Source organism: Melitaea cinxia, chromosome 1 (assembly GCF_905220565.1).
Source record: "Melitaea cinxia chromosome 1, ilMelCinx1.1, whole genome shotgun sequence".
Classification (NCBI taxonomy): domain Eukaryota; kingdom Metazoa; phylum Arthropoda; class Insecta; order Lepidoptera; family Nymphalidae; genus Melitaea; species Melitaea cinxia.
The window spans coordinates 11219464-11243806 of record NC_059394.1 but is presented as its reverse complement, the minus strand read 5'-3'; the positions used below and the strand labels follow the sequence as shown (position 1 = coordinate 11243806).

General features: G+C 30.9%; 2 protein-coding genes across 2 annotated transcripts; one reads left to right on the top strand and one right to left on the bottom strand.

The window, feature by feature from the left end:
- Positions 1 to 3203: 3203 nt before the first annotated feature.
- On the top strand, positions 3204 to 11437 carry LOC123656836 (heat shock factor protein). Its single transcript, XM_045592458.1, has 10 exons — positions 3204 to 3486; positions 4101 to 4559; positions 4648 to 4848; positions 5115 to 5316; positions 5627 to 6230; positions 6444 to 6509; positions 6915 to 7020; positions 8818 to 8893; positions 9610 to 9687; positions 10653 to 11437. The coding sequence occupies exons 1-10, from the start codon at positions 3382 to 3384 to the stop codon at positions 10835 to 10837; spliced, it is 2082 nt and encodes a 693-aa protein (XP_045448414.1). The 5' UTR covers positions 3204 to 3381; the 3' UTR covers positions 10838 to 11437.
- A 4316-nt stretch (positions 11438 to 15753) lies between these two features.
- LOC123669574 (F-box/LRR-repeat protein 14) lies at positions 15754 to 19538 on the bottom strand. Its single transcript, XM_045603178.1, has 3 exons — positions 19383 to 19538; positions 17236 to 18966; positions 15754 to 17042 (listed from the first exon to the last, which is right to left on the bottom strand). The coding sequence occupies exons 1-3, from the start codon at positions 19407 to 19409 to the stop codon at positions 16797 to 16799; spliced, it is 2004 nt and encodes a 667-aa protein (XP_045459134.1). The 5' UTR covers positions 19410 to 19538; the 3' UTR covers positions 15754 to 16796.
- Positions 19539 to 24343: the final 4805 nt, after the last annotated feature.

Below are 24343 nucleotides of genomic sequence, written 5' to 3'. Positions count from 1 at the left end.
AACTTCCACCATAATGTTTTATATAAAAATTTGGCAGGTTTTCTAAAAATCCCAATTTAAGGGATACATGGAAAAAAATGGTAATAACATATTAACCTGGGCGCCCACAAAAAATAGTGTAATTTGTTCAGATCATATCAATACCACTAACTTTCAAGTGTCGGCGAACAATAGAAGGATAAGTCGAGGGCACCAAACCAACACTAACGCCACACTGTTTTTGTCCCGTAAGTTTTTTTTTTGCCTCATGTACAAGGTAATCAAGATATGGTTCACCTTAGTCATAGTAGTGAAATGAAGCTTAGATTTATCAACTTTGGAAATTAACAATGTCCATCCTTTTAGAGTCATCAACAAATCATTCAATCTAGCAGATGACAAGCTATCATCTTATGATACCATTAGTGCTACGCTCCCTATTCCCGATTCGTTGACATCACCGTGTACATCATCAACTCCTCAAAATGTATGTCGACTTTAAATCGTTTATTGTAGACTGGCATTGTTTGGCACGACAACGTTGCACCAAACGTATTGTGAGATAATTATAATAGTTAGACATAGGCTGTCGCGACACTTTTTATCTGGCTTCCAAAAAGGGGAGGTTCTCAATTCGACTGTATTTTTTTATGTATGTTACTTCAGAACTTTTGACTGGGTGAACCGATTTTGATGATTTTTAATTTAACAGAAAGCTGATGTTTATCATGTCACAACTTTTTGAGTAACCTTTGATAACGCGTATATATTACGTATATTGTATTACTTGTCGATGTAATTGAAGTCAGTTTTGTTTTCGTTTGCGAGCAAATACAATTATTGTAGATAATGATGTGTTGTACAAAGTCTTACTACATTATATATTTCTACTAGCTGACCTGGCGAACTTCGTATCACCTTATTTTTTTCTGAAATATATTAATAACATAATATATCAAAATAAAATATAACCTATCTTTTAAGTTGGATCAAACTGCACACGGTGTGCAAATTTGACTAAAATCGGTTAAGTAGTTTAGGAGTCCATTGAGGACAAACATTGTGACACGAGATTTATATATATTAAGATTATCATTAGTTTTTGCAGCGTACGCAATGTAAGGAATTTTTTAGGTTATTTTTTTTATCCCTTGGGTTACATTATTGGAGTTTTAGTAAGGATCCCTAATATTTTTGAAAATATAGTATAACCTATGTCGCTCAAGGATAGTGTAGCTTCTCGACGGTGATATAATTTTTTGAATCGGTCCAGTAGTTTCGGAGCCTATTCAATGCTAACAAACAAACAATCAAATCTTTACTCTTTATAATCGTTTATTTTACATGAAGATGTTTGATTTGTAGTATATTATAAGTTAAGTCTATTTTTATAATAACATCTTACCTTTGTATCACTTTAAAAACCTTATTTCCCTAACCGAGTACTTGCATTTATCGATAATGGATAGTGACAGTTGTTACAACCATGGCTGTAAGCAACTTGTCAGTGTAGTTGCGGCGTGTCATTATACTGTAATGACACAGAATGTATCTATGTGTGTGTGAAAAATGTAAGTGTGATTTTAATTTAGTATGTGTGAGTTTCGTAGTGACAGACGATTATTTTTGTGTGGGAATTAGATAAAGTATACATGTGTGTAATTTCGCTCCGCAAAAAATGACAGACAGTTTTGTATCGGTAGCAGACGCAATGGCTACTCCCCTCCGTGTTGCTCTATGGAAAAAGTCTTTGAAAAAAGTACTCGATGTTTATAAAACATCGATGTTCTCATTCGATACATCGAAAGTTATCGATGTACAGTTCGATTTATCGAATCGAAAAACATCGATGTTTTTTCAAAGTGGACACCTCTATGATAATCTAATAACCAACTTCCAACGATACAACTTCCTTGCTTCCGACATAGACAGACCACCACAGATTAATAAATATATTAAGTTGGTACGTGCTAAAATTGCTATTTGCTATATAGTTATTTATTTCTGTAGTTTAACTTAATCTTTAATATTGCAGATAATTTGAAATGATACAAAAGGTCAATTTGTATGTAATTTAATTTTTTTATATTGTTTTTTTACGGGAATTTCAGTCATTATAATGTAACAACTTTTTCGGATCTTATCACGGTATATTAGCCAATTCAAAATTTTATAAACGGCTTTGATCTTTTTAGTAAAGATCACTACACGATATTTAATTACTATTATAGCCCAGCCTAATATTTTTACATAATGGCATGTAAAGAATATCTGAAAAGAAGTTTAAAGATATCAATATTATGACCTTTGCTTCATACTCGTATTTACGTGAAAATAGGTATTTGTGAGATGTAACCGAACTGATGCTTATTATGCACTCGGGAACGGCCACATTTGAAAAGAATACCTACCGACAGTTTTTTTCCTCTAAACCAACACTTCCAGTAGGTTAAGTAATTTGATGTAATTTAATAAAGCTGATGAGATAATTACTGAGACACTAAAGATTGTGGCAAAATAAAGATATTGTTATTTATTGCATAATTGTTAATATTATAGCGATTTTAAAAATATTAACTACTATGACTTTTATTTTTATTTCTATTTTTATTTTTATTTATTAAATATTTTCATTTAATTTCATTTAAACTAGCGTTCCATTAGTTTAATCACATCTTTCATACTGTTCCACCATTTCAAGGTCAATGTTTGACAATAACTTTTTTGTTAAATGCTATAAACAAATTTAAGTTTTCTAAGACTCGCGCTTTTTCATTTCGAAGTTTCCGCCTTTTTTCAGAAATATACTTTAAAAGTATAGGGTATCCGGTATAGGCTGTTTTCAGGGTTGCTATAAGCAAATCGAGCTTATCCCGTTAAAAAATAAATCTATACTAAATTTCCTAAAGTCAAATCTCGATATTATTCATAATTTTAATATATAGTTTCTTTTTCAAATTATATTCGAGATTATTTAAGTCATATATTTTTATTAATACACAAAATATTTATGGCATTTTACATGCAAACATATATTTATATATATATAAATGAATTCCTAGCAGATTCTACTAACTCTATTTTTCAAAAAAAAAAAAACCGCTTTTCCAATAAAAAGTTTACATAATTTCTTATTATCTAATCAACAATTTTGTTGACTAGTATTATTAGATTGGCAGCTTTATAATTGTTGCAATGTTGCACAAAATTGTGTAAATGTTGTCAATGTTATTTCTTTTTGTGGTGTATGTGTACAATCCTAAATTGTACTTATATATGTGTTAGTAAGTTAAATGGCGTTTCGTGAATAGATACGTATTTTAACAAAATATCATATAATAAAAAGAATTCAAAGACTTTTTCATATTTTGAGTGATTCAGAAATACGCTAGATTTTTAAATATGCGATCAGTAGTAGAAATTGGGGCTAGTGTCCCAGCTTTTTTGGGAAAATTGTGGAAATTGGTTAATGATTCAGAGACCAATCATTTGATTTCATGGAGTCCTGTGAGTGTTTACTTCTAAATTTGTAAATTTTATGTAGTTTGAATGTTTCGATAGAATATATAAAATATATTTCTATTACATTATTGTATATTGTAGGTAAGGTAAGTGGTAAAGAAACAACGCAGCTGACAGACCGTCATTCTGTGTCCAATAAATAAATAGTTACATGTCACGTTTTGTACCATGCTTATACTTGCTGGAGCTACTTGTACCTACTGGCTACTGTACATACTTTCACTACCTAATGAATGTTTATGAAATATATAAAGATATATTTTTCATTTGTTCTCTTATTTAAAAAAACCGCGAGTACTTTTCCATTTAATGGCGTATTTTTTGTTATAGAAAAACAAAACCAACAATAAAAGTGATATAAATACGGTTGTTATTGTCTTTACATAATTTTAGATTGCATTGATATGATATTTTGTAGATAAAAAGAGTAATGTAATATTTTTTCAAGATGTTTATTATACATTAATTTTTTTCGAAGGCAAGATTGATTTTATCAAAAGTAATAATGGATTTATAAAATAGAATAGCGGAATGTGTAATGTGTATTAGATAATTGTTATTTGTGTTAAAGACAAATTTAATATGAATATTATTTTTAGGGCGGGAAAACCTTTGTTATAAAAAATCAGGCAGATTTTGCTCGTGAACTATTGCCTCTTTATTATAAACACAACAATATGGCGAGCTTTATTCGACAATTAAATATGTATGGTTTTCACAAAATAACATCTGTCGAAAATGGCGGATTACGATATGAAAAAGATGAGATAGAATTTTCTCATCCATGCTTCATGAAAGGTCATGCTTACCTTTTAGAACACATAAAAAGAAAGATTGCTAACTCTAAAGCAATAGTCGCTAGTAATGAAAATGGCGATAAAATGATTGTGAAACCTGAGTTAATGAATAAAGTATTAGCGGATGTGAAACAAATGAAAGGTAAACAAGAGAGTCTTGATGCTAAGTTTAGTGCAATGAAACAAGAAAATGAAGCATTATGGAGGGAAGTAGCAATTTTGAGACAGAAACATATCAAACAACAGCAAATTGTAAACAATGTTGGTACATTCTAACAATTTCTTCATTTATTTTTTGTGAGAGCAACTTCCTATTATAGTAGTTTATCTGTTGTTTTCATGTTTTTAGTTAATACAATTCCTGATGTCCCTTGTGCAACCAGCTAGACCTGGGCCAAATGGAGGTGGAAATAATGCTGGTGTAAAAAGGCCCTACCAATTAATGATTAATAGCGCAGCGCATAATTCCAAAGATAGTTCATATTCAACTACCTTAAAAAATATGAAAATTGATAAGGATGTATTGGATGATTTAAATGAAGATAATATGGTTTGTCACAGTTTTACTATATCCAGTGTTCTAATATTTGATATTAATATGAAGTCGCAATTGGTATTTTTAAGTCATATGTGGTATTTAATAAATATAATTACTTATATTTGTATTTCTGATTTTTTTGTAATTAACTCCCATTTGTGACAAAAATACATAAAACTAAGTTTAAGTGATTATAAATATATCAAGGAAATATTTGAATAATCTGATTTGGCAAAAAGTTTTGAGCAAAACATTTTTTTTTTTTCAATTTTCAGGAGGAGGATGGCCCAACAATTCATGAATTAGCTCATGATGATGCATTACACAATGAAGCTTCACAGGAATCATTTCACCCTGCTGCATTTGTTTCAGTTGATTTAGCTAATAGTCCTAATATATCTAATGCAAACAATAGTGCAGATCCTTTAACATCCACTCAGTATCATGTTACATTGGAAGATGGAGACGATACTGAAACAGGTAACTTTTATTTAAAAATTAAATTATTTTATTTTCTGTCAGTAATATTTGCAAAAAGAAGGACACGCAAACTTGTACACAAGGTTGATATTAAAATACAGGTATAACATTATGATACATATTTCACATTCTTGAATTATTAAAGTCCTATTAATCCTGTTATGATTATTATGGTGAAATAAAATTAATTCTTTGGTAAAAGGTATGCAAGTTTATGAAAGTAGGCAAATTTAAATAAATATAATAATGATGTGTCTCATAAGAGCTTGTGTATGGTAAACATAAATGTAATGAATTTCAATGTTCTTAGATCGTACAAGATTAGCATTTCCCATAATACATTCAAATGGCTTCTTAAGGATACCTGATAATGCACCAATAGTTACATCACCCTCCCCTACAATGGCATCTACATCTCCAATAGGTCTGCCAGTCATGGAACAAGTTATAAACAATGTGATTACACCATCTGCTAGCACATCTAAACCAAAGACGAGAAGTGCAAGCAAAAATGTGTCAACAAACCATAAAAGCCTTCTGTCTCCCAGCAGCTTTAATTCCATGAATCCATCAGCTGACTTTAAGCTTCCAGCTGAAATATTTGCAAGTGATGACTCAGTGAGTGACACAGGAGTGAATGTGCCAGAAGATATAACATCATTACAAGAATCCATCCTTGGAGGGGATCAAGCCCTTTCCACATCAAAGGATAAAATGTTAGGAGGCATTAACATAAAAGTGGAGAAACCAACTGAATTTGTGAAGACAGCAAAGAAATCTAAAAAATCAAAGGATAATAGCAATACATGTAATTTGAATCTAGCAGATATTAAGACTGAACTTCAGGATGATTTTGACTGGAATCAAATGACTCTAGCTACTATCAATAACAATACAAATAGGTTACAGACAGTGTAAGTAAAATTAATTATATATAAATTTTTTAAATTTTTGTCTAAAAAATTAAATGTTGTAAAATGTAATAATATGTAATATTTTTAAATAATGAATAATAAAAAATATAATAATATAAATGTAATAATATAATATGTGTGTAAAATTTGTACTAATTAGAGTTTGAGGTCCGTTTACTCTTATCTTGAATTAAATGTGATTTTGCTATTCAGGTATAGAAGAGATAACAATCAAAATAGGGAAGAATATTCTTCCCACTTTGGATCACACTCAAACAAGTATGTTACAAATGACAATTCAGAATAAATCTTTGCTAATGTGGCCTACTATAAATATTTATTGAAAATAAGGGTTATTATTATGACAAGGTCTTACCTAGATTTAGCGTTTATTATATAATATATATGTAATGAATTTCTATAAGTATCTATAATTGATTGCTGCATATTAACCTACATTGTGCTTTGTGGATCTTGTAAGTTTTGCCCTCAATATTTTTTCTACATAAAATCCCTTACTCCCCTTGATGATCATTCAAATATTTTGATATAAATAAGTATTTCTTGAGTATTTAAATGGGCGTCAAAATGAGTATTGAACAGGATTCTACATTAAATCTGCTTTTCATTTAACACAAAATATATTTCTATAAATACATTATAAGTATATAAATATCATTTCAGAAATGACATCGATGACCATTTGGATACAATGCAAACAGATTTGGAGTCCCTACGAGAACTGCTTAGGAGTGATACCTATGCCGTAGATACCAACACTTTATTAGGGGTGAGCATATTTTTTAATGCCTTTATAAAATAAACTAAACTGGAAAATCTTAGAATAAAATAATACACTTTCATTTTCTGTGAAATTGTCTTCAATAAACCTCATATATTTTCCTCAATTTAGGATTTTTATAAAATCTTTATGACAAAATCCTTGAAATGGTAATTAAAAAAATATATCTTATAAACTATAAAATTATTTTATATTTATATTATATTAAAATAGGGTACCAAATTATCTATTGATTGAAATAAACAGAAAGCGCAGACGAATGAATAAGACCCTCGTTAAGGTCGGTTAAAAATGTAGATTTGGCGCGTTTAATTCAAACTAGCAAACTGGTATCGTGTCACGCACACTAACGTATGTAGTAAACAGTGAAGTTTATCGCGGTCAGGTTGGTAGCGTTGTCCAAGTCACGTTGCAGTCAACGTGTTTAGAACGCGTGTCGAGCTTCGTGCGACCGCTTGCTTCGATGCATAGCTCGTAGACGACCGGCTACGTAATAACTGGTCTGTATGGGGCTGCCATCACCCTAATTCTTGTAAGCGTACGAAAATTAAAATTTCGGACTTAAGAATGTAATTTGATTATTGCCCAGGAAACTCAGAAAATATTAAATTAATAAATTAAAGTAATAATGTTGTTGAAATTTTTATTTAATAAAATTATTATTAATTGTAATATTTAACAAAAAAAAAGGGCTCTGTCACTAAGCGCCCGGATTTCATCTGACTTACTTTAAGACTGTTCCTGTATCGCCCTACGGTGCCCAAATTGTAACAAATCCGAAGAAACTTAAATTGATGGCAGCCCTAGGTCCACCGTCTTGTAATAATAATACAAAGCGATAGATAGTAGCGTCATCGATTATTTATTTTTTACGTAATGTTTGGATTAATTTGATTTTTTTTTGTTGTTTATCTAATAAATCAATAACAATGATTTATTTAATACATAAAATTTTCGTGTCACAATGTTAGTTACAATACTCCTCCGAAAAGGCTGGACCGATTTTTATGAAATTATGTGTGCGTATGGGGTAAGTGAAAATCGGCCAACATCTATTTTTGATACCTCTAAGTTATAAGTTATTAAGGGGGTAAATTATATAATGATGCAATTTGAGTAACAATTAAGTAAAAATTAACTTCTGTATTGTCCTCAGATTGATGAAAGCATAGGATCTACAGGTTCTCACCGTCCAAAACCAAATGTAATTAATGAATTTAAAAGAAAGAGTTTCTTTCAGTTTTTTATGTATTTATTTATTTGCTAGAGCACAGAGGAAAACGAGACGCATAACATTCTTACAGTATTTCAAATTAATATATCACTTTGCCTTATTCGCCTTAAGATTGAACCAATCAATGTGCCCATTATTTTTATATTTAAGAATACCTTCCAACTTTAATATATGCTTTAAAATACTTCTAAAGTATAAACATTTATATAAATAAAAATGAATGTTGCTAAGCGCATAACTCGAGAATTGCTCGGCCAATTCGAGTAATTTATTTTTTTGTATGTTCCTTAAGGCCAACAAGTTTTATTTAATACAATATTAAAAAAAAAAAAAAAAAAAACTTTTGACAGAAAGAAGTATGTCCAGGCAGTATTTAAATAGATGTTTCGGCCATAATTAATTTATGAAGACCAAAAAATAGTTACTATTAACTTATTAATTTGTTAATTTCATATTATTCTATAGGTACATTCGTGTCGTTTTCATAATCATTGGTTGCTTTTCTTTCTGTGGTTTTCAATATATGTATGAAAAAACATTTTGTTTTCCAGCTTTTTGGATCAGATGATCCTTTCTATGGACTCTCTTACAATGCATTGGATGATCGGAATAAAACTTGTAACAATGGTAAGTTAAATACTAGTATCGCTAATTAGGCATGCAACGGGAAATATTGAGTATAAAATAAGATTACTGAGGAAGGGTGATGCGGGCAACGAGTGCGGTAATTAAAAAGTTTTAATATACATTTAACAAACGTATATTTGTATTTAATTATAGTTTATGTATTTATTAATGTTTGTATAGTTCGTTATATTGTATGAAAAATATTACAAAAAAAAGGTCTCCCGTCAATAACCGTGGCCTCGTCCAGTGCATCGATTAGTCATCCTCTGATGTATGTTTACAGAATTGTTTTTGAAATTTATATTAATTGTAGATACAACAAAACAGTATCCGATGATTGATTTTGATTGGCTGATTGGTAGCGGCGATACTACACCAGCCAATTAACCGTACCACATCGACAAACATTTGTAGAAAGCCGATCACAGCATTCCAATATGATGTCGGATTTAATTTGGTAATGGATGAATACAGTCGGCGATCACGGTCGACGATTAATGTTAGGTTGGATGATGTCGTAATAGATTTCATTCTATGTACATTTCGTTTTCTTGTTATAAACAGGAAATCTGTTACGTCATAAAAACTATAAGTTATTCCGTAAGGTTATTTTACCACAATAAGGATCTATGATAAATTAAGAGTGGGCTACGTGTATAAGCGTAGTATTACTTTGTGTGGCATGTGAAATGTATTTGTTTTATTGTCAATTAAAGCAAAGAAGCTGAGAGGTGAGATTTCGAATGTACGCAGTGACGACGCTCGCGCGCCGAGCCCCTTCACTGAGGACGACGGTAGTAACAATATTATTACGTCTTATTAGTTATAGAGTTTTTAATTATTTTCGCACGGTTAATGTAGATTCAGCTTTATATATAATATTATGTTTTATTATCGCATGTAAATTATAGCCACTGAAATATAATGACTCGGCCGGTAATTATGAAATATATTTAAAAATTTACAGTTTCGCATTTTAAGATTGTAATTGCGTTGCCGCTACCGTTTTTAAACTTTCGCTTACAGCCCTCTTTTGAGTTTTACTTACAAATACATTTATTCTAAATGTTAGTATATTAGTAATTATTATTGATTTACGTAAGTTATTTATGTAATAATTAGACACGACCATGTAAAATCAGATATAGTATGACGATATTTTTTATTATTGTTTTTCTTTATTCGCTTGATGTTGGTTTTTATTTCGCAAGTTGGTGCGGAAATTATTTGTAAGTGGTTACACGTTGTCTATTAATCCGTTTTTACATTGTCTGTAATTATAATTAGGATCTGCAATGGAAATAAAAAAAAAATGTAGTTTGTCTAACAGTAATATACATAGAAGATATGACAAGGAAATATTTAATTTTATTTTATATTTAATATATTATATAAATTACGTTTTTAGTATGCTATATATAGTAAATTAGTTAAAGTAAAATTATAATTATGTTGCATGAAATCACTTTAGTATCTAATTTTCTTTTTTTAACTATTGTAGTTGTAATGGTAAAAATGCATAGGCATATGTATAAAGTTAATAGACTAACAAGGGGTACTTGATATAAATATGTTGAATCATTTTTTTGTTCTATCGCTGATTTTTTTAGTATATGGAATTAATCTGCTATCTGTACTTAATACAATATCCTACACAAAATGTATTTCTGTACAAATTTGATATAGTTTTATAAAGAGACGAGGTCGCTATTATCGTCTTTCAATTTAAACCAATTTTTTTTTCTTGGGTAACTTTCAGCTGAGGAGAATCAGCTTATATCGTATACAGGAAATATTCCAGACTTTGAGGATATTAGTATACCAGACTTTGAAGGGGAGAATTCTCAGGAGGCGTGCTTATCTCCGAGTCCGAGCCCGAGTAGTGCTACATTAAATACGCCGCAAGTTGAACTTCGGTCGCCTCACTACTCTGTAAGACCATGAGGAAAGGTCAGGCGTCGTAAGAAGAAATAACCATTTATTATATTTAGGATTTACTTTGTCAATCTTTCACGGAATTGTAAGTTTACAAGTTAATCTTAGTATAATAAATTGTACTATTGCCATTTATAAAGTAGTTTGTGGTGAAACGTGGCTACGTTACAAATATGCATAAAATTATGTACTCAAGACAAAGCCTAATTAGAAAGAAGTTGAAAAATTTAAAACGAGAAATGAGATGATATACATATAAATAAATGAGAGAATAGAGTTAGGTTAGTGACAAATGTTAAAGGCTAATGAGAATTAACTTTTACTGGAATTTCATGTGACATTGTTTGATCAGTTTGAGGATAAGGCCAATATACTAATAATAATAAAGCAATGGACATTTACTTGCATTAAAGTTGTGTTTATCATCTCTATTTATTTTTATCTAACTCGTTTGTTTTCTTTTTATAAACAGTAAAATTGACTCGAATTTAAAGTAAAATGAACATGCTATTAATGTTGTACTAGAGTTTTAAGATAAGCATTTAATAACTGTAAACTTAAACTGTTATAAATACCAATTTCTATAATCTGATATAGAGTGCTTTTAAATATTTCGTTTTTCTTATCATTACAGTTACTTTTTTTTTTTTTACGGTACTATACAATTCAGCCTGTAACATCCCACTGCTGGCCATAGTCCTTTTTCTTCATGTAGGAGAAGCATTGGAGCTTAATCCACCACGCTGCTTCACTGCAGGTTGTCGGATATTTTATACATTTTAATAAAAATAAATATTTTGCGAGGGGCAAAAGTTGTAAACAGCTGGGTTAGTTAAACTATTTTTTGTTTTTTTAACACTGTAGAAGGTTCTTGTGTAATGAAAAATTAAGTAAATTGCGCGGAAAGTTAGAAATTTTCAGAAAACGTAACGCTTCAACTTAATGCGTTTGACTATTCGCAAGACAGAACGTCTGTCTGGCCCGCTAGAATATATATTTACCCTGCTTGGTGCCTTAACGGAAGTAACTGATATTTTTATACCGTACAACTGAAGTCCATAATATTTATGATGGGCACATAGATCATATTTATAGTATATAAATAAATTATAGAAGTATATAACATTTAAAAAAAACAAACTACTATGTGTGGTAATAAACTAAGTATTATTGTCATTAGGGGCCATCCATAAATTACGCCACACGAATTTCACGTTTTTTTGACCCGTCATTGTAATATTTATGATGGTCACATTTTTGAGACCCGTCTAGCCTAGACTAGACCTAGTGTGAATTATTATTTATTGAATTGAAACATTACTTTCGACATTATTTTAAAACTAATAACTATATACTTAATATTAAAATGTGATGTCAAGAAATTTTGGGCTCCTCCCCACCCCTTGTCACACTATATCACACTTCGTGGACCTTGGTTCTTGGTTCTTCGTGGACCTTCAGTTCATCACGAGTATGACTTTTTCTATATCAAATTACTATAGGCTGTATGGAACTCAAGTTTTTGGCAATTTAAATTGAATGTATTGGCAAGAACTTAACACACACGTTCTAAAATAAATACTTAATAAATGTTAGAAATTCTGGTTTCTATTTTATTCTCATACTCAATTGAAATATTTAATTTTTATCCTGCCCTTTTTAAATATTGCAATGACGAAATCCTACTTACTATACATCACAATATAAATTCATTGTCAAAACACTTCATTTATTTATTATTAAAATAAAATTAAAAAATTTTTTTTTGATTTTTTAGTTATGTATATTACAGAGACAAATAAATGTTCGTTTCAATTACAGTTGAGAAAGGAGGCATTGATATATAACTAATTGTATTTTGAAATTATATAAATATATAGTGTTGTTACATAATGTAAATAATGTTTAAATGTAATATATCATATTCTAGTTCATAGTGGATACTATATTAAGAAGGTTTATTGTTCAGTTTTATATTACAAAATATTTTTTCTTAGTTTCTGAATACAATTTTACACTAACTTTTTTTTTTGATCTTTGGAAGCCCCCCCAAATGTTGCTATATTCTGGAATTTTAAGTGATTTCAATATTAAAAAAAGAAATCTTTTCAAAAATATTTGTTTTATATTTTGGTTATGATTCATATTTTATACCATATCTATTATAAAAATTATGACGCGTATTTGTTGTAAATATATCTTATACCTTATGTATAAAAAGTATCGATTCTGATACTGTAATAAACAAGAAACAAATGTAGCCAAACATTTATTGTATTTGATTTTCAATTTTAGATAAAGTTAGGGTTCACCTAGTTAAAGGTGGTGTTTTATTAATGTTTTACTAATTGTTGTGTTATTTATAAATTGTTAACAGAACTGACAGATTTACTATATTTATTTTAAAGGCTTTATATATTACTATGGTACATAAAACGTACACGTGTAAGTTACAAAAAATTTGTATCATATTGGTAAGTCAAAGTCATATGATGTAATAGGTATACATACATACTCTTCAATAAAATTGTTTTGTATCGCTTTTTGCCTGTACAAAATTGTTAAAATTATTGAACTGTGGCACCAATTACTTTCGACTGATTCTAAATACCTAATTTTATTATAAGGTATTTAGGCATTATTGCCAGTGTCTAACTTTCACCTTTAGAATATAAATCATTGTAAAAAAACATTTAAGTTAAGTAAGAGCAAATAATAATAGGGCAAAATAGAGTAAAATATCTTTAGGTATTAACTATGAATTTATAAATTATTTTAAAATGGAATGTAATAAAACATTTAAAAAAAAAATGTTTCATTAGGTTTGAAGAAAAATCTTATAAACCTTCGTCTTGAAAACTATTTATATAATATATAGTACCTGGGTGACCGAGCTCAACTCGGTATTTTTAGTAAATCGTGAAGGATTAGTAGAAGAGAGAGTTAAAATGATTCGCTGCCGGTTTGGATGAAGTCTTTTTAAACAGACTTCAAAAAAGGAGGAGGTTACTCAATTCGGCCGGAGGAAACTCAATATTTATATATATCGACGTTTGAAAGGCAATCCTTACTAACCGACATAAATCCGTAAAATGAGTTATATTCGAAAATTTACCATTCGAATCGCCAGATTTTTCTGCGTCTTGGTCTATATCTCATAGCTAGCTCTATGATGAGTTTTGTTGTCGCTTAGATATTGCGTGATTTCGGGCAGATCTACATTTTGTGCTTACTAAACAACCAAAAAAAGCTATTTTAAGAATATTACCAGCAGTTACGACATTCTTAACCTTAGGAATATGAACTCCGTGTGGTTTTCATGTATTTAATTTTTCATTTATTTGTATTTACGTATTTTCACTCGTTATGAAATTTTCCTTCGAAACCACTTAGTAGAATTTACCCACAGAACTCAATTGTAATTTATGTGGTTTATATATTTTAACTTGTTAATATATTTTGTGACAGTGTCATATATACAAGCAAGTTTAACTTGAAATAAAGTGGAAGTATATTAGAGCTTAGATATTTTTACTTGTACAACATAATATTTCTTTTTTATCCTCAATTCCTTGTTATTATAGTAATTAAGGACAGCAATTTTAATAACTATATAAAAAAAATTTACACTTATATAGTAGGTTAATTTTGCTGTTGAATTTTATTTGATTAGTTTACTATGTTTAATAGGTAGTTTATTAAAAATTCACAATTCATTTACTAAAAATGTGAGTATTATTTTTTTGAAAGTGAGCGATTAAGATGATAGTGTAATTTATAATTGCGACTGTGATAATAATTTTCCAATAAAAAAAAAAAAAATGATTTCACACTGAATACTATTGCATGATTAGTTTCATTATTTATTTTGTGTGGTCGGCACTACGGAGCATATTTGTTTAATTTTCAATAAAGACGATTATTCAATAATAATTTATTTAATTTATTTTCGTGCATGATAAAATTATTATAGGGCTCTTGGTTAGGTTAGTTAGTTACGAAGTTACGTTTGGTGTAATTTTAATAACTAAGATAGAATTTCCATAATCAAAAAATTAATAAATGCTCAAATAAATTAACTTGATTTATTTTAAGCTATCAGATCTTTTTAGATCAATCTTTCTGTATCAAAATTCTAAACTAAGTAAGTTTACCTATTTTTGCATGTTACTTCACATATTACAGTAATTATTTAGATAAATTTACTTGTTTATCAAATCAGGTAAATTTTGCACAGTGGTGGGGTAGCCTCGCTCACAACAAGGCCACCCCTCAGACGTATGGAGTCATGTCGTCTGGCCGGCCGAATTCCCCCGACTATCGACTGCCAACCCCACTATTACGAGGGGAGGAGGAGGTGGGCAAACCGTCTCCTCCTTGCCTCCGGACGTCTGCGCCGGAGTGGGCCAGTAGAGGCATCTTCCTCTCTGGCCCGCTCCGTGGTCTCCTTCTGCGTCATTACCTCTTCGCAGAAGGAGACTGCCGCCTGCCACGATCTCTCGCTGTCAAGCATGGCCTTTACGACACTCGGCAGCGAGAGATCCCGTCGATAGTCCGAGTAACTTATGAGGAAGGTTGAGGGGTATAATTTTGAATTAGTTTTCTGTAGTGCAATATGACGATAATTGTCTAAAAATTCCAGCTGCCTCTCAATAAAAAATCTTGCTAGGTGTGTAAAAAAATTATCACGTAGGTATAATGCGGTAAAGGAAAAGTTATTTAGAATGTTACAGTATTACTAACAGTCATCAAATACGTTAATTATGTTAAGCATTTAATACACTTTATGATAATCCTTCTTACTTTATAATTAGAAGTTGTCGCAAAATAAACACTTATGCTTGCGAATATCCAAACGTGTTTCTTTCACCGTGCCGCGCTATGTACCTACAACTCAATAACATAATTAAATAAAAAACAATAAATACAATAAATCGGACTATATTTTGATAACAAATATTAAAGTATGATTGTTACAAAAACAAATACAATTTATTGTCTTCTACATACAGGTATGTTCATAACACATTACATAGCAGTCGATTGACGCCAAAACAATATCTATTCTTTATTAACAGTTTTTTTTTAATTGTACTTTTATAAACACCTTTCTTAATTTTAATTTGATAAAGATGAAATAATTAATAAAATAAACGAATAAAGCTTAAATAACAAAGTACCTACTTACACAAGTACTACTACATGTCGTTTCGTAGTAACTTATGTTTAAGAGTTATGATATAATTAAAAAATATAAATGATAGTTAAATTACATTTATGTTTTGTAACAATTTTTTATTATTTGTCTTTTGTATATAGTACGACTGTAGGTATTAATAATACTGAACATCCGGCCTAAGTCACAGATATACGGAAATACGGTAAAAACAAAAGAAAATCTTTACGTATTACATACATCTATGATTAAATGCTTGACGTCAGTAGAAATATATAAGGATACAGTATCTTTAAAGCATATCAAAATTGTGATGTTTCATCTTAAAATTCAATTCATCTTTATCTTGAAAAACTAAGTTTGTTGTTTGTCACCAAAATGATTGCACCACATTTTTTCTTTACAAAAGTAGAATAATTTTTCTAACAACAATATCTATCTAATAAATAGAATTTTTCAAATATACATCTAAATTTTTCATATTTTTTCCCATTATTTAAGGGTGTTAATTTTGTCTTAACCTATATAAAAAAATTTATATTATGTTCATCAGTTTTATATTAATATTTGACACTATAATTATTATTACTTATATCGTACTTACTATATTTTGTGTTAATAATACTTAAGTAATCTCTTAAATGCACAATAAATGTAACATATTTGAAATTTATTTAAAAACAATCTGCAAAAAAATCATGTTACCAACTTAATTTAATTTTTAGGTCTTTTATATTTAGGGCAATTTTTAACGAAATAATACATGTTATAAAATTTACAATTTAGACAAACTTAATGCAAACGAAGTTTCCGTAACAAAGAAGGTATAAGAGGGGGCGCTGGTGTTCTGTTTTTTACTCCTTCAGTAATGTATGGTCCAGGTTTGGACATTAAGACAGTATGGAGGGTAGGTAAAGTTCCGATTGTGCATCCCAATTCAGCTGAAATATTGTGACAACCTTGTATGTCCAACACCTTAAGTATTTTGCAATAGTCTTTTATCGCCTCTAATGTTTTATCGGTTAGCTGGTTACAACCCTGAAAATAATAACAGCAGCAACGCCTCAATTAAGATTCACAGACATACCCAAGAAAAGTAAATAATATTTGTCGATATTTTTTTGTCGTTATTTATCAAGCTTTAATTATTTAAGTTATATTAATTTAAAGAACTTTAGTTTGAATCAAAACTTGTTTTAAGTCAAATAAAATATTAACTTATAAAACTTACTCTTAGTTCAAGATATTGTAATCTTGGTAACCCTTTTACTATCTCAATCACAGCATCATCTTTTAAACTATAACAGTCATTTAGATTTAGGTATTCAATGCTTGGACAGTTTTTGACTAGATGTTTTATTCCATCAACTGTAATTTGTTGGCACCTACTCAAATTGAGACTTAGGAGCTCCTTAAACGAAAAGGCATATGTCAAACTGACGTCAGTTATTCGGTTGCAACCACTAATATTAAGTTCTCTTAGGGATTTTATTCGGGCTAATGAGTAACCAGAGTAGGAATCCATGGACAATTTTTCACACATTCTCATAACATCGCGTTTTCTTCTTGCGTCTCGAATAATTTCCTCCTCAGCTCTTGAACCTAAATGGATCCTATTAGGCACGTTGCCCTCATTGTAACTAGACATAACAGGCCCTTCATCATCGCCTTCTGTTTCCACTTTTCCCATGCCAGTCAAGCCAGCGTCCGAGACTTTATCACAGTAACTTATTTTCAAAGTATGTAAAAGTAATTGGTTTTTAAAAATTACTTGAATAGATGTGTCTGTTACAGCATTAAAACAAAAACTTAAATCTATGAAGCGCAAGTTTGTTAAAGTTTCAGAAATCATTATTACACCAGTTTGTACTAAATTTAAGGAATTTATATCCAACTCCTGCATTGTGATATTTTCTTCTTTACAAATTCCCTTTTCAATTCCTTCTCTTGTAATAAGTTCACACTGAGAGATATTCAATCGTTTTAGTTTTTTCAGTTTGCTTAACTCAGCTACACCCAAATTTGTTACTGCTCTACATCTCTGAATGTTAAGGTACTCTAAATGTATAAGATTTTCACTGATATACATAAGAGATTGATCAGTAACTCGGGTGCATAGGCCTATGTCTAGTTCTCTGAGAGTTTGCTGATGAGTTGTTAACGATATAATGCCAGCGTTTGTTAGCTGATCACATGTATTTAGTTGAAGACATTCCAACTTCAAATTTTGTATTTCTGATAAATTTTTTAAAGCTGCTCCATCAATTAAAGTATTAGAAAACACTAACGTTTTTATTTGATCAGCTCTAGATTGTATAAATTGCGAAACAAAGTAGAATGTAAAGACACTTTCAGATGGATTCTCAAAAACATTATCTATATTAGGGTAGAAACGTTTTATAAAGCCTCCGTGGAATTGCAAAGGGCATAATGATAAGCATAAATTTTCTAAGACTGGTGCATTTTTCACAAATCTATAAAATAATGCATCTGTTATGTATTTATTTTCAGACAAACTGAGACTTTTTAAATTTTTGAAACTGTCAGCTATCCAGCTATTTGTCTTTTCTAATAGACAACCTGACATGAAAAGTTCTTTGCAACCTTGTATATTTAATGTTTCAAGATTAATACATTTGTGCAATATGTTGTCTATAACTTTTTCATGAATATCACATTTTCTAATAGTTAAACCTTTTATATTTTCACCGATTTTGTCCCAGAAACCATTCAATTTATTAGATATTTCTACTTCACTGAACAAAAAATTAAAATAGGGTATCATTGAATTTTCAATAGCTTGCAGTGGTGATGACTCATCATTTAAATCTGTTTTATAAAGAACAATTGTTTTATTTTTTAAAAAACAATAATCATTAGCAGCTAAGTACCATGCCTGACAAGTTTCACTAGCAGCCTTGCGGTCAGATGGTGGCAAATATTTAAGAAGGTACACTAGAACCTGGAAAGTAATAAAAGTCATTTATTGAAAATCATTTTCATTTGAAATAATGTAAAGAATTTGAGCACTTGGATATTAAATTATAATTTTCTATAGTTATAATTATTTATTTACTTATTGAAGATGTACTTCTCAGGCTTTTAATACTGTACATCTAATGGTAGTTTTCAGGTTTGTATCATGTATATTCTAATTTAGTATAAATTTAGTGAAAATTAAATGAAGTAAGTACATTTAACTCCAAAAGTCGATTTATAGATGCTAATAAAAAAAATATCGAAATATGTTGGTCTTAATATTAACGTATTCTTTTTGGTTTGTATAATCACGTGAAAGATTGATAACTAACACAAAGCGCAAACAAAGAAAATCGAAAATTTTGAAATGCGGAAATAAAAATTCAACCAAATACGTACGTCATAAGGAAGTTCTATAGCTGCCATGGTTTTATTGCTTATAGTAAACTTCAATTTTATAGTTTATTTCACATGATAAAGTTGTGTTTCATAATATATCTTTAACTTTTTGAATAACACCTTTAATTTGACATTGATAGTTGAAAACTGGGAAATGCAAATGATAGATAAACAGCTGATGAAAGACGTCACAAATGACGTAGGACAATGGGTGAATTCCACTAAGCGACCGCAACGCATTTCTATCGTTCGACCTAAGGCCCAGAACACGGGCGACGTCATAGATGACATCACTGTTCGTGACCGCATCGCGCCCACTTCACCCACAAAATATTGGTGGATCAGAGTTGGCTTTCATCAATATGTGGCGGCAGTGGCGTAGCGAGAGACAAGGGGCAACCTGGCCCGGAAGCTAATGAAAGGGGCGCCAAATTGTCCGCAAAACAAAAAATTATTGGACATATTATATGGTTTTCGAATGGGGGAAGGTGTTAAAAGATATCCTAGGTGCGACTTAAGCTCGCGTTACTGCGTAGCAGGAGTTTGAAGAAACAACTGTCAGTGTCAAATTATGAATGTTATCTCTCATTCAATTCGGCAAAAACGCAACGATAAATTCCTGGGATTCCATGTTGAATTAAGTTTTACTTCAATTCATGCGAAATGTTTACTCACAACGCCCATAGGTGCATGTTTTCACCATGCCGTCATATTGCGAGCACACAGCTGACACCTGACAGCAGTCAAATATGCGTCCTACTTATAATATAAAAATATAATATCCCCCTGCAACACCTGCAGCGTTTTTTACGTTAGTGGAACGTCAATTTCCGTTGTCGTGACCGATCGCTTAGCGGGCCTTCAGTGGAACGCACCCAATGACGAATAAACGTTCTATTTCATCATACCTTTGATCATTACATATTTTATTATAAAACAAAGTCGCTCTCCGCTGCCTGTGTGCGTAGATCTTTAAAACTACGCTACGGATTTTGATGCGGTTTTCTTTAGTAAATAGAGTGATTCCAGAGGAAAGTTTATATGTATTATACATGCATAATATAGTAGAGGAACACTGATAGTTTTAGATGTTTTTCATGTGATGTCGTAAATAAACACATTTTTTGCGCTTACATTGCAAATATTTAATTTATATTTTGTATTTAGTATCAGCATTGCACCCGTGCGAAGACAGGGCGGGTCGCTAGTTGTTTATATGTTAACTAGCTGATTCCGCAAACATTGTTTTGCCATATATATCTATTATTAAGCCCTCTAACCCACTCCCTGTAATTTATGGGTATGAAAAATAGATGTGGCCGATTCTCAGACCTATCCGTTAAGCACACAAAAATTTATAAAAATCGGTTTAGCCGTTTCGGAGGAGTTATTTAACTAATTGTGACACGAGAATTTTATATATAAAATAAAAAGAGATTTCCACCTATATATTGACTCATCACGATATCTCTGGAACCATAAGGCGTAGAGGCTTGAAATTCGGTAGAAATATTCCTTTTGCCGAGTAGAGGTTAGCTAAGAACAGATTTTAAGAAAATTCACACACAAGAGGGGGTTGTGGGGGCGTTAACAACGGGAAATTCCTGTTTTTAAACTATAGTTCCTATCGACTTCAAATATGGTAGGAATCTCCTTTAAGTGATGTAAAAATGATCAATGAGCGGATTTTATGATAACTCATCCCCAATAAGGATTGCGGGGGTGGGCGTTAACAATGAAAATTTTAAATGTATGTAACCCCGAAACTACTGAACCAAGTTTTATCAAATTTCGTAAGCATCTGTAATTTGGTCTAACTTGAAACATATGATAGGTGGCGCTGCTATCGGTGTGTAAGCTATCACGTGTGGTAGCTGTTTTCCTAGCAGGACAGCGTCTGCCGGCTACTGCTATTCGACCGAGCTTTTGTATCTATAAATATAAAAATGAACGTTTGTCTGTATGTCCTTTATAGAATCGTAAACTATGCATTTGATCATATCATGATCTTCATCAAAGTGTTGTGCATGAGCCCATAAAGGTTTTTCTAAGTTGGTACGAAAAAAAAAAGCGCAGCAACGCGCAGGGTACAGCTAGTTTTATATATAAGAATAAGCATCAAATAACGTGACATGAAATATTGCAGTAAACAGGTAAAAGATATTACTAATATATATTAATTACAAGGTAATATAATTAATAAATAATTTTTACGGGCTGGATCGATTTCGATGATTCTTTTTTAATCAAAAGGTAGCATCCTAAATTGCATTGCGTAATAAGCATGCATTACATGTTGCTAAGCATTTGACCAAATGGACATTTGGACATGGACATTTAACCGACTTACAAAAAAGGAAGGGGCTCTCAATTCCATTGTTTTTTTTTATCCATTCACTTCACTTCAGCCTATCGCAGTCCACTGCTGAACATAGGCCTCCACAAGTTCACGCCAAAAATGGTGTGAACTCATGTGTGTTGTCCATAGTCACCGCGCTAGGCAGTCGGGTTGGTGACCGCAGGGCTGGCTTTGTCGCACCGAAGACGCTGCTGCCCGTCTTCGGACTGTGTATTTGAAAGCCAGCAGTTGGATGATTATCCAGCCATCAGTCGGCTTTTTAAGTTCCAAGGTGGTAGTGGAACTGTGTTATCCCTTAGTTGCCTTCTACGACATCCACGGGAGGAGAAGGGTGGCTATATTTTTAACTGCCGTAAACACACAGCAGTTTTTATTTTATTTTATGCATGTTACCTCTGAACTTTCGATTGGTGGGTGGACCGATTTTGATGATTTTTTTCCAATCGAAAGGTGGTGCCTGTCACTGATCTGAGCACACAGACAGCGGGAAGCGACTTCGTTTTATACTATGTATTGATATGTATGGTTTTTTTTTATACAATTGTAGGCTTGCGTTTGAACACTATTTCACCTGATGATAAGTGAAAGTGCGGTCTAAGATGGAGCACGCTTACCTAGAACGTGTGTATAATGGTGCTGTAGACTTGCACTGAAGTCACTATTGGTATTCTTTTTTTAAGTATTCTTTGAATTTCTATTATAATAGTAGCAAGGTACATGTTGCAAGCCGTTAAGAAACTTTAACATTCAATGGTTTTTATAAGGCTAAAATTTTATTTTATCGTAATATACATATTGTTACCACTGAAATAGGCAAGGGAAGCCACCTTCAATAATCGCCACAGGACAACTAAAACTGTACGAAAAGAGCTATAGTGGGGTGAAAACCATTTAAAATGACCATTGTGACAAAAAAGAAACAAAAATGAAACCATAACAAAAATGAAACTCGTAACGAAAAAGTAACAAAAATGAAAACTTAGGGTTTTTCACAATTGACATAATAACGGATAATTATTTATATTAATTTTTTTATCCTAGTTCTTCAAAATTTTGCGTATTGTATTTTTTTAATCGTCGTCTATATGACTGATTTTCAGCTGCTGTCATCAGCATTCTAAAAAGAAAAATAGGTAAGACATATACACCGCTACTTTTTAATTACTACTTTAAAAATTGGAGTGCTCAGTATCGATAACTGATTATATTTGCAAAGTCAAAAAATAAGAAGGCGAATTCCCAAAATTATTCATCAAAATAAGCAAATACCGGGAAACAATTTTCAATTGTATCAGTTACACGCGTACCAGGTACTTTTGATTTTCGTATTTCACCGCCTTGTGAATTCATTGATAAATGCCGGCGAACTCGAATTTTCAGAAGAAATAAATTTACAGAAATCAAAATATCACGTGATTATCGTCAAAATTGATTGATAGTGCATTTTACTATTTTTTATTTACTATCATTACTATTGTTATATATTGTACAATATGTTATTGAGCACTTATGGCGCCACTTTCCCCCAACAACAATAAAATACTCACTCAAGGAGCGTTAAAGACAAGACATACAATAAATTTACCGTCAAAAGTGTGGTTACAGTCACTGAATTAGGTACTTGAGATTTCGAGACGTACCAGTAAAAAAAACTTGAAGGTTAAGTAAATATACCCCATAATCCCTACCTCACTCAGGCGGAGATCTGCTCACACGTAGTGGTTTTTAGCCGGTAAGTCTGGCATGACCACAAAAAAGAAACTCATAATAAAAACAAACATCAGACTCGTGAATACGTCATTAGTTCATTTTTGTTATATCATTTTTGTGACGTGACAAAAAACGTGACGAAATCATAACAAAAATGAACAAAATCTCTACTAGAACATAACATAAAAATACTTTAAGTCAAACTAGAATATCAGTATGTTAAAGCACCTTGCTTTTCTATAATGATTAAATTAAACCGTGTTTATGAATGAATTAAATATATAAGTATTCTCTTACCTGTAGAGTTTAGTAGATAACAAAAATGATGAATTAAAGTTGGAATTTCGTTCGCCGACACAAAAGTACGCATTCATTCGATTTGACATATGATAGCAAAATCGTCGACAAGGTATCTATAGCTTCTGGATTCTGATTGGCTTCTTATAAAGTAAGTTTTCCCATTTGATAAACATCAAATATTACTAAATTAGGTTGGGAGAAAAAGGAATAACAAAAATGAACAAAATAATTGACATCATGTTTGGAAACAAATATTTGTATACGAAATAAGTAAATTAAGTTTGCTTTACCCGATAACTATAAGTAATCATATTATCTTTACAAAAAATAATCATATATTTCCATACAATATTTAGTATTCTTTTTAAAATGTTTTTTGTAACGCTAGTCATGAAAAGGACAAATTATTTTGTATGGAGAAAATCCAGTTTCGGTCTGAAAAACGAATTGCATTTACTAAATACTTTTAATAAGGTACATAAAAGTATAATATTATGTTAGATAATGTACCATTTTACCACAGCAAGTTCTTATTACTTGAGACAAGAGAATAGTTTGTTAAATATTACGCATGGACAAATTATGATGTCAA

Excerpts from the sequence above, each read along its gene's own strand:
- LOC123656836 (XM_045592458.1), top strand. The coding sequence starts at position 3,382 with ATGCGATCAGTAGTAGAAATTGGGGCTAGTGTCCCAGCTTTTTTGGGA. Across the intron at positions 5,317-5,626 it reads TGGAGACGATACTGAAACAG|ATCGTACAAGATTAGCATTT; the intron begins GTAACTTTTATT and ends CAATGTTCTTAG. Across the intron at positions 8,894-9,609 it reads GAATAAAACTTGTAACAATG|CAAAGAAGCTGAGAGGTGAG; the intron begins GTAAGTTAAATA and ends TGTCAATTAAAG.
- LOC123669574 (XM_045603178.1), bottom strand. The coding sequence starts at position 19,409 with ATGGCAGCTATAGAACTTCCTTATGAC. Across the intron at positions 18,967-19,382 it reads CTATAGAACTTCCTTATGAC|GTTCTAGTGTACCTTCTTAA; the intron begins GTACGTATTTGG and ends ATTACTTTCCAG. Across the intron at positions 17,043-17,235 it reads TACAATATCTTGAACTAAGA|GGTTGTAACCAGCTAACCGA; the intron begins GTAAGTTTTATA and ends TATTATTTTCAG.